Source organism: Eucyclogobius newberryi, unplaced genomic scaffold, assembly GCF_026437365.1.
Source record: "Eucyclogobius newberryi isolate DKJ021-1_F unplaced genomic scaffold, fEucNew1.0.hap1 SCAF_11, whole genome shotgun sequence".
NCBI lineage: Eukaryota > Metazoa > Chordata > Actinopteri > Gobiiformes > Gobiidae > Eucyclogobius > Eucyclogobius newberryi.
The window spans coordinates 8625451-8641457 of NW_027315735.1; the positions used below are offsets into that span (position 1 = coordinate 8625451).

Consider the following 16007-nt stretch of genomic DNA (forward strand, 5'->3'; position numbering starts at 1 on the left):
GCCAGCGTTACGTCGCGCCGGGGGGTTCTACGCCCTGGCCCGGGTGTCTTCGCTCTGTGTCATTCGACTACGACCTCAGATCAGACGAGACTACCCGCTGAATTTAAGCATATTACTAAGCGGAGGAAAAGAAACTAACCAGGATTCCCTCAGTAGCGGCGAGCGAAGAGGGAAGAGCCCAGCGCCGAATCCCCGTCCGACAGGCGGGCGCGGGAAATGTGTCGATCGGGGGCCTGAGTCCTTCTGATAGAGGCTCAGCCCGTGGACGGTGTGAGGCCGGTAACGGCCCCCGTCGCGCCAGGGTCCGGTCTTCTCGGAGTCGGGTTGTTCCCATACCCAGGCATGAAACAATGGCCTCTAACAATCATTACATTGTGACATCATGTTCTGACTGTTGTGCCTTTTTAAGCTGGAGTTTGTGAGATTCATTCAGTCAGACCAGGGAGGGAGAGACGACTCTATCAGGGAAAGCATTTTGGCTTGTGCACGACTGAAATAAAGACACACATTTGAACAAGACAACTTGGTTCTATTCTGCCTTATTTCTCTGGCACTGTGTATAGTATATTTTACGCAACAGCATCCAGACCGGCGCCGCCGCATTTCACCACCGCTAGAATCCACAGACGCCGCGGGAGTGTCGGCGAGGCGCGAGGTAAATTCCAAAGTCGCGGACGAAAAGTAAAGTATTCCGGGGGCCAGCGGAGGCCGGCGGCATGGTGAGCGCGGCGGGAGGCGGGGAGAGGAGGCGAGAGCCCGGTGTCAGTCCGCTGCGCTGGAGGAGAGATCCGGAGCCTTGGGACTCTCGGACTTGTGAGCAGCCACCAGTCAAACTGACCTGAAAACGGGAGTCGAGAAAGTGCCGGTGGCTCGATTCAATTTCATTTCAAATCCATTCAACTTTCTGGTATAATTATTACAACCAGTAATATGCATAACGTGAGCACTCTCGCCGTCAACAACAACACCACGCCATCATGCACACGGCGTCAGTCAGACAGCCACATATGGCGACTACGAAAGCACAGACAACTGCCTTGATGTGAAAATATCTTGCAACTAACTTTTTAGAATATCTAAGTCGATATTTCACGAGATTTAGGAAACTGTCTTCCGTCAAATGTCGGTAGCATAGCATTGGACCAGACTTGCTACACATCGCCAATTTGGGATTCAAAAACATTCTCTTGTGTCCAAAGTCACTTCCCTCTTGAGAGCAGTGCATTGCTACACATCTCCGTGTCATTGCAGACAATAGAAAGATTTCATAAAGTCAGACTTTCGACCAGTAAGTCATATTCAATTGTGTATTTTACAATATGTAAATGACCGAAAGACAGATTAAAAAGTCAAAACTAGATTAATCCTGAGTGATCTGCACTATAGCACACATGCTAGCGTCTATTATGCCAATTCATTTGTAATTTTGTATTTTGTCTTTCATATGCATTGGAGCTTTGAAGGGGAGCCATTCTGAGAGGATTCTGACTGGATGTACTACGTCTCAAGGACCGGCAAAAACACTGAACCAGGTCTAGTCCAGGACTGGACCAGGTCTGAACCAGGTCTAGTCCAGGACTGGACCAGGTCTGGACCAAGTGTAACCCGGGACTGAAACAGGTCTAGAACCAGGTCAGAGTTGAACTGAACAACAAAAAAACATAAAACTTGAGTTATCTATGAGAATTATATTTATTTTCCACCAAATGTAGTACACCCACAAGTAAAATAATAAACAAACGTACAGTACCCTCTACTGGCTTTTAATTGCTGTAGTTCCTTTATTGTTGGCGCTGGACCACCAGACGAGAGGCCGAGGCTTTGTGGTTCATCAGGTCTGGTCTTTATCTCTGATTTCCCTCTGGAAGCCATCAAACTTGAATGCAGAACGGCATTTTGGTGGTCTGGGATGTACATTTATTGACGGTGTGGAGTGGTCACATCTCCAATCTCTTGCTGTATAGTCTGCTGTATCTATGAGGGAGCACAAAGACTCATTCAATATAACATTCCCCAATTTACATCATCATATCATGGGATTTATATAGCGCCTATTATGCCACCAAAAGCGCTTTACAATGCATTATTCTTTCACTCCACACTTGGTCATGGTAAACTACTGTTACAGTCACAGCTGCTCTGGGGCAGACTGACAGAGGCAAGGCTGCCAATCATCCATGCTGACCTCCATATGGGTTTATTGTCTTGCCAATGTACACACCAAGTGTACTAGAACCATTCCTACTCCCCCGTGGCACCTGTTTTTTTCAGTGGTCTCCCATTCAAGTTTGTTTAGCTTCTGAGATCAAACTAAATCAGGCATTAGCAAACAAGTATTGTCCGTGAAGTATGCCATCTGCATTGGTTAATGTGGTTGTTTTAGTCCAGACCAGACAGACAGATCTGCACTTCATAAACAAGGCACTTCATAAACAAGGGGAGAAGCAGAAGTGTTTGGAGGCATACATGACAACCAAATTATTATATCAAAATATTAACACTGTGTAGATTTCCGTCCACTTCTGCGTCAGCTCGAACTGTCTTTCTCCGTCTTCATTTTGTCCCGTACACTGAGGGAACTATATTATGATAGATCCATGCGCTTAGGCATGCGGAAACGTGGGGACAAACCGCACGCGCTGCAGGTGAGCGGTAGGTGCGTTTTATGATTGATACGTGGCAGGACTAATCGGCAGTCCACGCCACGAGGAAATAAGACCTAAGCCAAAAAAATCGTCCATTCAACCTTTAAGTCAGTATTGCACATGATTATGTCAGTATTGCACATGGGTATGACGGTAAACACGTGTTCAGGGCTAACAGTGTTTGTTGTAAAGTCTGACAGCAGCAGGAAGGAAAGACCTGCGAAACGTCTCCTTCACACAGCGAGGGTGGATCAGTCTGTAACTGAAGCTGCTCTCCAGAGCGGACAGAGTGTCCTGCAGGGGGTGAGACTCATGGTCCAGCATAGATGTGAGTTTAACCAGGACCCTTCTGTCCCCCACCTCCTGCACCGAGTCCAGAGCTCAGCCCAGGACGGAGCCTGACTTCTTGATGACCTTGTCCAGCTTCTTCCTCTCCCTCTCTGTGATGCTGCTGCTCCAGCAGACCACACCGTACAGGAGGGCTGATGCCACCACAGAGTCGTAGAAGGTCTTCAGGAGTGTCACTCCAAAAGACTTCAGTCTCCTCAGGAGGTAGAGCCGACTCAGGCTCTTCCTGTCTGTGTTGTGAGTCCAGTCCAGTTTGTGGTTCAGATGAACACCCAGGTACTTGTATGAGTCCACTCTCTCAATGTCCCTTACCTGGATGTTCACTGGTGAGGGGGCAGTGGAGTGGTGTCTGCGGAAGTCCACCACCTTCTCCTTTGTCTTTCCCGCGTTGATGAGGATGTGGTTCCGCTGACACCAGTCCACAAAGTCCTTCCGGGGCAGATAATATGGCCTCATGCCAATAGCCAATAGTTCAATGTCTTTGTTACATAGCTGTTCCTTCACTGTGCAATGTTCGGGCTTACACCCGCTCGTGTTTACATACACAGCCAGCCCTCCACCTCTCTTCTTCCCGCATTCTCTCGTTCTGTCCGCCCGCAGCAGATGAAAATTGTCCAAACCGACAATAAAGTCCGGCACAGGTCTCTGTGAAAAGCAAGACACTGCTGTCCCTATAAATCCTCTGGGACTGCTTGAGGCTCGCTATTTCCGTAATTTTATTTTGAAGGAACCGCACGTTACCCATGACTACGGCTTCCTGTGGTGCCCTCGCTTTTCCCGGAGTTTGCGTCCCGCTCTCCGGCTCCTCTGTGTTTTCCTTAGGATGTCCCGCTGGGATAACGTGACGGTCCCCGGGTAAGACGACGGCTCTCCACAGCTTCATGAGTTCCTCCTTTGTATAAACACGTACCGGCCGGGGGGGCGCGGGGGGGCTCGGAGCCAGCGCACATCGCGACGACATGACAAAAACACTCAATAATTCAGCCGAACAAAGTTGAAACAAGTTGAATTAAAGCAATTCCAGCGCGTGTCCCGATCGTACAAGTAAAGTAGAAAAAATATTTACAAAAATACAACGGATAAAGCACAATAAGTGTGAAAAAAGTGTGAGAAAAGAGCGGGGCGTTGCACCAAGCTGCCAGCGGGGCCAGCGCCTTTATGATGTAAGGCGTTTTAAGTTTTAAGACTAAAAACAAATGTATCAGAAAACATATTACAAGTGAGTCCACAAGTAAACCAGCCTCTGTTTTGGCTGGAATAATTATTTTAATGACATTGATTGGAACCGTGTTTGGCTTTTGACGAGGAAATTCTTTGTAACCAATAAGATTCGGGAGGCATGCCTAAAGATTTTGGAGATGTTACCCTGTGAACAGTATTATTTCTAAATTTTGCTCTTTGTTCATTCTGTCATAGTGTCAAAGAATCTGAATGACTGCTCTTACACTAAGATAATTAGAACGACATATCTTTGTTTGTGAATAGAAAGCTTGATATGAACCTACAACTTGATACAATGCATGTCCTCTTTGGTGTTTTTGAGGAAAATATTACTCATGAAAAATTAATAAATAAATAAAAAATAATAATAAAATTATAATGATGTGTACATATATATATATATATATATATATATATATATATATATATATATATATATATATATATATATATATATATATATATATGTGTTAAACCTGATCTTAATGCTGTCAAAATTATTAACCATATTCATTGCTCAAAATTCTCAAACCAGAAACCGAAATTTATAGAATTTGAATCCCTTTTCCCTCTTATGTAAATCCCCTTAATTGTCGGCGTAATCCCTCATTCGTCCAGGAGCGTTCCATTGTAGAAAAAGATTCAGTTGTAGTCATCTCATTTCATTGTACATTTGAATAAAAAAATAAATAAACTTTTTAAGGTGCATTGTGGGAAATTTTGCGTGAACTAGTTTTTCACCTGCCGGACCTTACAAATTTAGGCGTGAGCCCTAAATAGTGCCCTTTGTAGGGAAAAGTTTAAACCAAAATCCATTTTTACTTATGAAAATTGTATGTCTCTAAATGTTTTTAATGTATGAAGTGTAATTCATCTCCCGTAATTCATCCTGCATTCCTTTAACTGTTATTGCTTGTTATAAATGTTGTGTTATAAAAATCTTGACCAATTAAAAAAAAAAAGGGCACTGGTAGAAAAACTCCACTTTTCTTCATTTTACGGTAAATAATCCATGTTTTGTGTGCAGATTTTGCATGTATTCTTGGTACTTAAGCATTGTGTCTTGATGTTGTGAAGCTCTTTTTTTTGTTGAGATTTTACCATACGTTTTGAAGTGAGGGCAGCAGTAAAACAGTTGACCAGCATTTTAACTATCGATTTGCAGATTTGTTACACTTTACTGGAAAAATAGGCATCAAAACAAGATTCAGCAGGATAAATTATGAATGTTGCTTATGGCATGTTGCTTATGGGTTTAGTGACCTCTACAAGCTAACAGTGGTACTGTGCTTTGTTGTTAATAAATGATGCCTTATAATTTATGAAAATCAAACATCTTTGAATTTTTGGTGTGCAAATACTTTTGTTCATTTATACTGACAGAGAAGACCTTTAAGTTTTTGTGAATAGGCCTAGTTGGTACTATACTTACTTCGTAGTCTTTGGTCGATTAAGCAATAATGTCTTAGTAGAGGGTAATATTAGAATAGAGAGGAATTGTGTTGTGTGTGCGAAAAATGTTTTGAATAAATGCCAAATAACTAATAAGATATACAAATAAAAACGTTATGTTGTAAACCTTTTTAAATGCACAGGATGGAATATATATATATATTTTTTAAATACTTTTTCATTAATTTCAATTTTCCCTGTATTAAACCTCAACTAGTAATATGACATTTTTTTTTAGGGAATAGATAATAGATCCATGGGAATAGTGTACACATTCGGACCATGATTCGGACGCAACCTATGCCTTTTTCCTGTTACATCATGACCTTCACATGCCCAACGCGTGCATGTGCCTTTTCACCGCGCACGTTCAAAAACACACCACCATCACCACCGTTTTTCTCATTTCCTATTCGCACAAAACTAGTCTGTTTGCGTAACTCCACACAGCATAGACACACATTTAAACGTAAACATAATATTAAGTTTATGCTCAGAAATATTTAAAGAGGGCTAATTTAACTCAGGCAGATTTCGGGTCAGCTTTTCCGGGGTCCATTTGGTGGTGCTGCGTGACATGTGTTGGATAATTCCAGAAGCGCAGTTACATTTCCATCTGCCGCAACCTACAAAGTCGAGTTGTTTTTTCGGATTCGGACTGCGTCTGCACCGTCACATACTGCGCTTCCCTGCAGCTCTCCGGGCCACCATCAACGCTTCTTTCCCATTGTATTTCAACATTTGTCTCCCTTTCTACGTTTAGTCTACGTCCTGCCTGATAAGTCACCATGCTAAGCGCAGCCAAGAGCGTGTCAAGGACTCTTCCCACGGTCAACTCCGTCAGAAGCGTTTCCTCACTTGTCAAGAAGGTAAGAGCTCGTGTTATACGATGTTACACAGCAGCGAAATTGTCTTATTTTGTCCATAGTTTACCCATGTTAGCTTAGCATGCATGTCAACTCTCATACAGCTGAGGCACGTTAGATGATTGTGAACGTCGCCACGAGGAGGGTCAACTTAAAAATAATTCATCGGGTGAATAACCTAAATATTTTTCGTGACAGACTTGATAAATGTTTGAAATCACATTTGTCAGTAAACTTGCTCAAAACATGATTGCCTGAAAAAAAATCTAATGTTATTCGAGTTTGTGATGAGATGAGACCGGTGTTCCAGATTGGTCAGCACTAGATCATACGCTCATAACCCCGGAAGTGACGAATTGGGTCCCGCTGATACAGCTCAGGCAATCATTTTCTCTCTATAGCTTTTTTCATTGCATTAGTCTGTGCCACTTCACACGTAGTATATTTTTTGTGCTTGAATGTTGAGAGCTTTTTGTTTTTGACCAAACCACAATAAAAAATAAAAAAAAGGTCTAACCCCATACCCTAAACCTAACCTTAACCCCTAACCCTTAAAGGTGGTATGAACGATTTTTTTCAGCACATTTTTTATCATATTTCCTCGTGGCGTGGATAAATCATTTGTCCTGCCACGTATCAATCATAAAACGCACCTACCGCTCACCTGCAGCCGCGTCAGGCTCGTCCCCACGTTTCCGCGTGCCTAAGCGCATGGATCTATCATAATATAGTTCCCTCAGTGTACGGGGCAAAATGAAGACGGAGAAAGACAGTTCGAGCTGACGCAGAAGTGGACAGAAATCTACGGGAGACGAGCGATGCGATGCGCTAATAAACAAACGCACGTGTGTGTTGTATCGGTCCACACGGGGGAGTGCGCATGCGCACTTCCGCCTGCGTTCTCAAATCGCCGAAAAATCGTCCATACCGCCTTTAAGGGGCTTACAGACCGCGGCGTCCAAAGCGTCCAGCTTACATTAAAAGTTTATGTAAATGCGTGCCGAATGCGTCCTGTGTTTTCGGACGCACTCGACGCTTTAGGCGCATGTACGAGGCGTCCAAAGCGGCCGGCGCCGACATGTTCAGCTTTGTCCAACTTTCTGCGGCAGATGAGCCGCACAAGCCAATCAGAGATGACGCTCCAGTGACGTGCTGCCCACCACCCGGAAGAAGACTCAAAACAAACCCCGCAAGATAAAAAAAAAAAAAAGCCCATCGCCTCTGCTTTTGGACTTTGTAAAGTTAATAAACCAAAGCCATGGTCCGCCATTTCCATTTACACCACGAGAAAAGCAACACGGCACAACTCCTCCACTGCACATGTGCTCAGGACGACTTGGACGCACGTCTGCTGTCGAGTGTATTTTACGGACGTGAGTCTGGGGCGTGGAGAACGCGCGTCCAGGGCATCTGTCTTCAAATGTACAGGCGTCCAACTTCTGTGTTGGGCGCGAATTTGACGCCGCGGTGTGAACTGCGCTTTAAACCTTAATAACCCTTAAACTCTAAGTTTTTGTAGTAGTTGGGAGACGAGGGGGGAAAAATTAACAAACTAGACTATACAATCTATAAATTAAAAAAATTAAACACAAAAAGGGTTGGGGCGGGAGTCGAACCCAAAATCTACAGCATGGCACACCATGATTCAAACCGCTGGACCAATTAAACTGGACATTTTCTGCTGCAAGACAGAAAATATACCTCGCATGTGATCTGCCCGCCACGCTGGCTGCCATATTGGATTTTGTAACTTCCAAATTCGTCACTTCCGGAACCGAATTTGTCACTTCCGTGAGTGATGAGTGTATGATCTAGTGCTGACCGTTCCGGATTGTCTGGCGATTAGCTCAACTGGAGAAGGAGGAGCCAGTTCTGAGCCCAATGTGTAGTGGGTAGGGCTGAACGATTAATTGCATTTGCAATTAAATTGCGATGTGATCAAACGCGATTTGCTAATCGCAACGTACGCGATTAGAATGTGGGCGCTAGCGCCGGCGGAGCTAGCCGGAAGAAAGACCAAAACAAACCCAACCCGCATGGGGTTTCGGCCAATCACAGAAGCAGTACACGTGCTTTCGTCTCAGCGTGTATAAAAAATGTTAAATGTGGGAAAGAATATTTTACACTAAATGTATCCAATATTGTGTTGGTCTTAAGTCATTCATGACGTTTTCTTAAGACCGTGTAATCGCACAGTAAATCGCAATATTGGGGGGGGGATTGCAATTGGATTATTTCTCAATCGTTCAGCCCTAGTAGTGGGCGGCCTTCGCGGCTTCTTTTCATTCCTATTATAACACGCTAATATACACAGGTGAACCATGGGAGCAGTATAGTCGCATTCTATGCCTTTGCTTTGATTTGTAAAGTATTCCAAATCAAGAGGTCTCCGGACACTTCACGACAGGCTCAGAGCTGGATACAATTTTAAATAAATAAAAATCTTACGTTTAATCACAATATTGGGGGGGGGGGGATCGCAATTAGATTATTTCTCCAAATCGTTCAGCCCTAATAATAATCCCTTTCTAATATTTATTAATAAAATGACCCCGTCCATGCACTCAAATGCCCATTCACATTTCAAAATACGGTAAGACGGCCATCCAATCTAACAGTCTGGCAGGCCCGCCATGCTAAAACCGCTCAGTGAGAACACTGGTCAGGCTGCGAAATAGACGGGGGCCCGGGGCCCGCAAGCAGTTGAATCTCCGGCGGGCCCGCGGTTTGAAATGGGAGGGGGCCCGCCGTCCCCCTCCTCGAAAAAAATCCAAATTTAACTAGTAATTTGGCCATATTCGGGGCATTTTCATCGCTTAAGTTTTGTTTTGACAGACACGCTTCTCATTGGCCGAGCGGTCTCTGTTATGTAATATTGATGAAAGTGTTGCGTTCACGTGTCCTTGGAAATGCCCGGTCTAATTTTCGGGGCAATGTATATAGGAGTAGTTTATTTTGTAGGACGTGATTTCATAAATTCCACAAGATCTCCTTGTGTCAAATGCTGTAAACAGTATTTATTTTATATATAAGAAACATTATTATATTGTATTAAACAGTTTTAAAGATCATGATCTCTGTTATTTGATCTGAACACAAATACTGAATCATATAAACCAGATAAAAGTACTTTAAATTATTTTACATGCTAATAACCAGGTTTAAAACAACACATTTATCCTGTTATGACGCCGCGCGTGCGCTTGTGGGCCCCTGAAATTGCTTGGGGGCCCCCCAACTTTGAGAATTTCTCAGCCTGCTGGTCATTGACAGTGTTTTTTTCCAGGCATGTTGGAGCGGCTTTCATCCAGATGTTTCTAAAGTTCTGTCCAGAAGAGCCTATGCGTGAGTATCCTCAATTATTAACTTGGGCTGTCAAAGTTAACCTGTTAACTCAGGCAATTAATCATGAAAAATTGTCGCATTAGTCACTGATTGATTAATCAGTCTATTTCTAACCAAACATGCTCTTTTAGATTATACAGGGACAGTCTGACAACACGGTGTTTGTCAGACTGATGGAGTTTTATTTTCTTCACAGAGCACCCTGCTCTGCTCAATCAGAAAGGTTTATTGCCATTGTGGGCACCTGCAGCTTATTGACAGGTGCGGCCCGTATATGTACAATTTCTTGTTTCTCTGTAAATTTGGTTGGAGTGGCTTCTCACCGTACAAATGCACGAATATTATGCATAATTTCTAAGAGGGAGAACTTGCAAAATTGCAGGGTGTTGAATGTGTTCCTCACTGTATGTGGTCTTCAGACTGATGTATAGTAGTTTGCAGAAGTCTTCAGGTTTCAGCTTGGTCCTTTTCAATAAGGTAATGTCCTCCTGCATCGTCATCTTCTCCGCTTTCACAGAGGTTGGGACACGGGTGAACAGGGACACCATGACGTATGAAACCTTTTTAGATCAGGAGTCCCCAACCTTTTTTGCACCACGGACCGGAATAATGTTGGTTTTATATTCACGAACCGGCCAGATAAATACGGCATAACAATTACAACTCACCGGTGCACCGCTGAATTAGTGGGAGCCCTGCGCTTGTTTCTGTGTGATGAGATGGTCCTGTCTAGGGGTGTGTGTGTTACTTGCATCCAGTCTGTTCTGTAATTGGCTCGAGCCTTCCATGGAATGGAATGCGATGAGTCTTTGTTCTTGCCATGGTTTTTTCTTATTATTGTTCTGCACGGTAAAATTTTGCCACAACTCTGCCATTTTTGACCCCCTGAACATTGATGAATGTCACACATGGGGACAGACGCGATTGGCTCGGCCTGAACTCCAATAAAATGGAGGTTGCGAGAACGTCCGTCGCAACAGTGCCGACTAGTTCAAAAAACATGAAACGCTTAATCTTTGGCCTAGGCACATGAAACTTGGGACAGTGATAGAGCTACCTTTGACGAGTAAAACACCTGGCAGCATCGCTCTATGATAAACAGGAAGTCAGCCATGTCGAATCAAAGCTTGACTTTTTTTTTTCAAAATCGTACTTGTCCTAGGTTCTTTGTCCGAAATTGAAATTTAATAAATATTCAAAAGAATGTTGATATTCTTTACGGTCTCTGCGTAACACGCCCTCAAAAAAGCCTTAATTTTCTGTCTGGAAAAATACAGTACCGGTAATCTTAAACTCTAAACGCCACAGTAGCTTTAAAAAGCCACAACAGCTTTCAGTTGGGCTCACTTCAAAGATTAGTTTTCTGTAGACCATTACAGGCAACTAAAATGAAATTACGTTTGCTGCTTCTTGTGATTCTGTGGGTTATTGTTTTTGTGAGTACTTAATAAAGTGTGTTTGCAGGTCCGAGGCCATCAGGGGGTCAGTCATCGGCATAGACCTGGGCACCACCAACTCCTGTGTGGCTGTCATGGATGGTAAACAGGCCAAGGTCAGCAGCATTAATGTTCTTACTGCTTTTCCACCTTATTTTGAATGTACATTTTGAAGTATTACATTAGTCACAGGAGGTGGAGACGCCAAATATCGCATTTTGAAGCTTTAATACACATATTTATATACCGTACTTTTTGGACTTTAAGCCGCTACTTTTTCCGCATACTTTGAACCATCTGGTCATTATGACGGTGATTGATTTTTACTGGCAAACGGCCACCAGGGGGAAATCTAGCAAGAAGCGCAATCGTTGGACACACTGTAGAAGAAGACGTCAGTGGAAGCACTGTCCAAGGGACGCATCGCATTTTCTATTTAAGCTTCAAAACGCTGTGCGTTTTAGTACAATCAGACTCATATTCACGGAGAAATTAGTCTAATGAAGTTAATCTAGACGCGGCAGAATACAAGGACACACCAAGCATGCACATGCTATATACGCGGTCTGCCATTTAGAACCTGACGCATTGAAAGTAAACTTTCTTGGCCAGACCTGACTCACGAGTCAAACAAGACAACATGTGCATCATTACCCTGGACCATTGCTCTGTGTAAATATGTTACAACGTAACACTCTGGTTCTAAAGACTCATCACTACTGCGTTTATGTGTAAATATCTCATTGTGGGGACAAGTTCTATTTTCTACTTACATTTTGTGTGGGCGGCTTTTATTCAGGAGCGCTTTATAGCCCACACACAAAAAGCACGGTACTTACTTGAGGTGGGTTTTGTTTTAACCGCATAACAAACATTGAAATATGGAATTGCATTTAGTTGCATAAACACTATTTGAACTCATGTGGCCATTGGACTACATTCTTGCACCAGGTGAGACCGGAACACACAAGTGATCAACGAAACCATCATCTATGTGATCTCATCAAGTTGGTGTGCCCCAAATCCTCCAGAAAAGCAGAGCTAAACAAACTGCACAGCACAAGGCTTGAAGAAGCTTAGACTTAAAACTAAACATTTACTATAACAGAAACACAAACATCTAATCTTATTAGAGTAGAAATTCAGAGATACTTTGTCAAACATTAAAAGTGCAAATTTAATTTGCAACCCTGCGTTCTTTTCAACTTCAGCGTACAATGTTGGCTAAAATAGAGGCAGCAACATTTTGTCCGGTAGTAAAATGTGTCTTATACCATTTGTAAAAATGTTAAACACCTTTTCAAATTGTAACAAACTAATCTATAATCCAGACGAGATGGTCAGGGGATTAAAACATTTTTGTCAAGAAAAGTAATAACATGCCAAAAAATTAAAAGTCAATGTTTCTAAGCAAGGTGGAAACTGAAGAGTAAGCCACTGATGGTAGAAAAAAATTCTATTGTAGTCATCTGGACTCGCAATCTGCGAATCAAGACCAGGAAGTCAGATATTTATCCTACTCTGGGTAGGCCCTGCCCACCGGGCACATCCTGATGAAAAGGTGTTATTGGTTTCACCAGAAACTAGCCTCTTTGTTTACTATTAGCCCTTTTAATGGGCTATAAGCCACCTATTGTCCCTGGCTCACTCTCTCTCCTCCCTGCGTAACTGATTAGCATCCGAATGCCCTGAGCGTCTACTTCTCCAGGGATTTAAAAATTCCATTATAAATAAACGTAAGGTTGAATCTTAACAAGGGCTGGCAATCGCTGGGTACCTCACGGCGATACTGCCGCGATATGGCGATACTGCGATTATCGATATGGCGATACTGCAATTATCGATATGGCGATACTGCGAAGCAATCCTTTAGAGTAAAAGTACCTCAGTTCCGTCGTAATGCAGGGGTCCAGTGCTGCAGATCTCACAGAGCTCACCAGTGCAGGGTTTTAGCTTAGCTCCGTCCGGCTCCGGTCAGAACAATAACAAGCCAAACTCAGCGGCTAGCGCAGGAACAAACGCCATGAGGACCGGTGGCACTTTCGTCTTAGGCATTTGATAGATGTAGTAGTGGTAGAATCATAAGCTCTGGAGAAATTAATGAAAATGTCTCCGAGAACACGTAGCTGCTGCTGAATAAGTAGCCGAATAAGTAGCCGTCTGCTTGGCAGCTGATTGGTTGAAAAATAACAACATTGCACGGCTGGAAATGGGTAACGCCCCCGAGCGGAGAGCTGGAAAAAGACCCAAAAACGACCCATTTTTAACAGCTTAACCTGTTACCACCCACCTGTCCGCCGACAAGCGTTTTCTATATCTCAAATATTCTCTTACATCACTTTTATTTCCGTGGTCAATACCAGCAAGCCATACATCATTTTAAAGCTTATTTTCTCAACAAAACGAATGTCATTGATTTACTTTGAATAATATGCCCCAAGAAGCAATTGTAAAAGTTGAGACTTTCTCACAAACTATTGGCAAACGCATGTCCTACCTATTTGCTGTTTATGATGGACGAAACGGCTTTAATTCTGTACATCCTTGTACTCAGTCTGTCCGTAAGGAATCATTGAAAAACAATATCCACTTGTATTTTTCCTTAAGTTTTCCGATTTCGAGATATTGTCAAGTAAACAAACTTTTTTTCGATTCTCGCCGGACGAGAATACGCTTGTCCGGCGCATTTCTCCGTCCATAACAAATGACCTGTTTGACCTATAAAATAATGTTGGACATCCTTCTTTTCTTCAGACTGTTGGCTACAGAATGAGACCATCCACGAATTCTGTCCATGGGTTTGTTTGCTACCGCCTCCGCAAAAAAAAAAATGCGACGCACATGGATTCCACTGTTTACATCTAAATAGCGCCGCATGCTAGCGACGTAGCAGACTTTGAATGACATATTATTCTAGCCAATAAGAATAGCTTTAGAAAGAGGGGCGGGACAAAGGCCTTATTGACACAGAATCTTCTGTATAATCGTGCGTAAGGCTCAGGTAAGGCTGTAAAGAGCCAGATTTCTCGGCAGGATTATACCAATACAAAAATATATATATATATATTTTTTTTTTTCTTTTTTTTTAAACCTCTATATGGGAAATTCATGGGTAAACTCATATTTACACATTTTCACATATATTGTTTTTAGCAGTTATAATCGGTATTAGTGGCCTACAAAACATCTAAATGTATGTTTTATGATCATAGAGGAGCTAAAATTGTAATAAAACAGTTTGGCACAGTTGGCACATATTTGGATCACTTGTTCCGAATATACTTTTTGATACAAAAAGGTCAACAGCACCAAAATGCCTGTTCCTAGAGCTCTGAAACTTTACACAGTTGTTGTCAACAAGATAAACATCATGTACAGTGAACAGCATATGCACACAATGAAGTATGTCATGCTCAGGACCATTACAAATTGACAATATTCAGGCGAGACAAAAAAAAGGATGTTTTGTTTATGTTTGGGCTTCTGTAGTGTAAGTTCTGAAGCCCTGACAGTGTTCAAGTGCACATCTACAGAAACTAGAAGGCCTAAGCTTTCTAATGATGCATCACACTTGCATGTGGAACATAAGATCCTCTTTTAATAAGCAATGCCATTTGAGTATGTCCAACCATTGTGCACAGGGCGAAACAGGTGGATGGTAACAGGTTAATATATACTTTTAAGACAACCAATAGTGTTATTTGAAGCACGGAGGGGCTCCTTCATAACTTCAACTTGCACATTCTGCAAAAAATCACACTTTTGAAAAGAAAAAACCTTATTTTGTCTTTCTCCGTTTGGTCGGGGCCGACTTGTGGCGGTTTTATGGCCGGCGGGTCACACATATTGTCTATAATAACTCTAGATATATGTTAAAAAGGCTCCATGAGAGATTGTTATGCTAGCCCTTTAAAGGGGCAGAGCCTAGACCACCGCTGAGCACTGTGCAAGGTGGGTCCGAGAGGAGAGAGAAAGAGTGGAGTTTGGCTCGTCGGAGTCATGGATCTATTACAATATCGGAGTTCGCCATCAAAGTTTTGATAAGTTTACAGTTTAAATTAGCAGTTTGTTTGACTCTCCAGTCTAGCAGTGTGTGCGTGGTATAAGACGACACACCCGCAAAATATACCCTCTGGCAAACAAGATGTAAAGAAAAGCCATCATTAAACTCCCCTCAATTAAACAGCGACTCTTCATTTGAGTTCTACGCATGTAAATAGCGATCCCATTTGTGATTGATTTTGCCCTTGCAGGAGAAGGTGGCAGCTTTGCCTGAAAAGGGGAGTTCACGCTGGGCTGTATCGGCTTTGAGCCTTTCTCGCACACCTGCGGGTGATGCCGTGAGAGGTGGCTGTGCATGTTGGTCGTGTTTCCCGTGTAAAACTTGAAACGCCTTTTTCAAGCTTTGTACCATCTGTGCTGAAAAAGAAGCCAAAGTGAGTCCATACTTTGGACTTAAATGTTTTTGGTGCGTCTCACGTCACTTTTGTCCTGGACTAATGAAGGATTACACCGATTAGTAAGCCACTGAGTACTCGGTGAGGAGAGGGCGTAAGCCAGGTTACAATTGGTGGCTGATAGCCCATTACATGAAATGTTTTTATCAAGTAAATATTGCTATAAACTGGTAAATTTGTATTAAAAAATAAGGATCAAATCAATTTTAAAATGTGTCCAACTAGTTACAACACACA

The 16007-nt window shown here is 42.7% G+C and overlaps 1 protein-coding gene across 2 annotated transcripts in view; it reads left to right on the forward strand.

Annotated features, from left to right (window-relative positions):
• Nucleotides 1-6262: 6262 nt before the first annotated feature.
• hspa9 (heat shock protein 9) overlaps nt 6263-16007 on the forward strand; it is a 44153-nt gene continuing 34408 nt past the window's right edge. The window contains exons 1-3 of one of the 2 annotated variants that reach the window (XM_072435529.1): nt 6263-6535; nt 9819-9877; nt 11342-11429. In XM_072435529.1, coding sequence (XP_072291630.1) covers nt 6455-6535; nt 9819-9877; nt 11342-11429 — 228 coding nt within the window. In that variant the 5' untranslated portion in view covers nt 6263-6454. Of the gene's footprint in view, nt 6536-9818; nt 9878-11318; nt 11430-16007 lie in introns of both variants that reach the window. The other variant, XM_072435536.1, reaches the window with a different exon arrangement.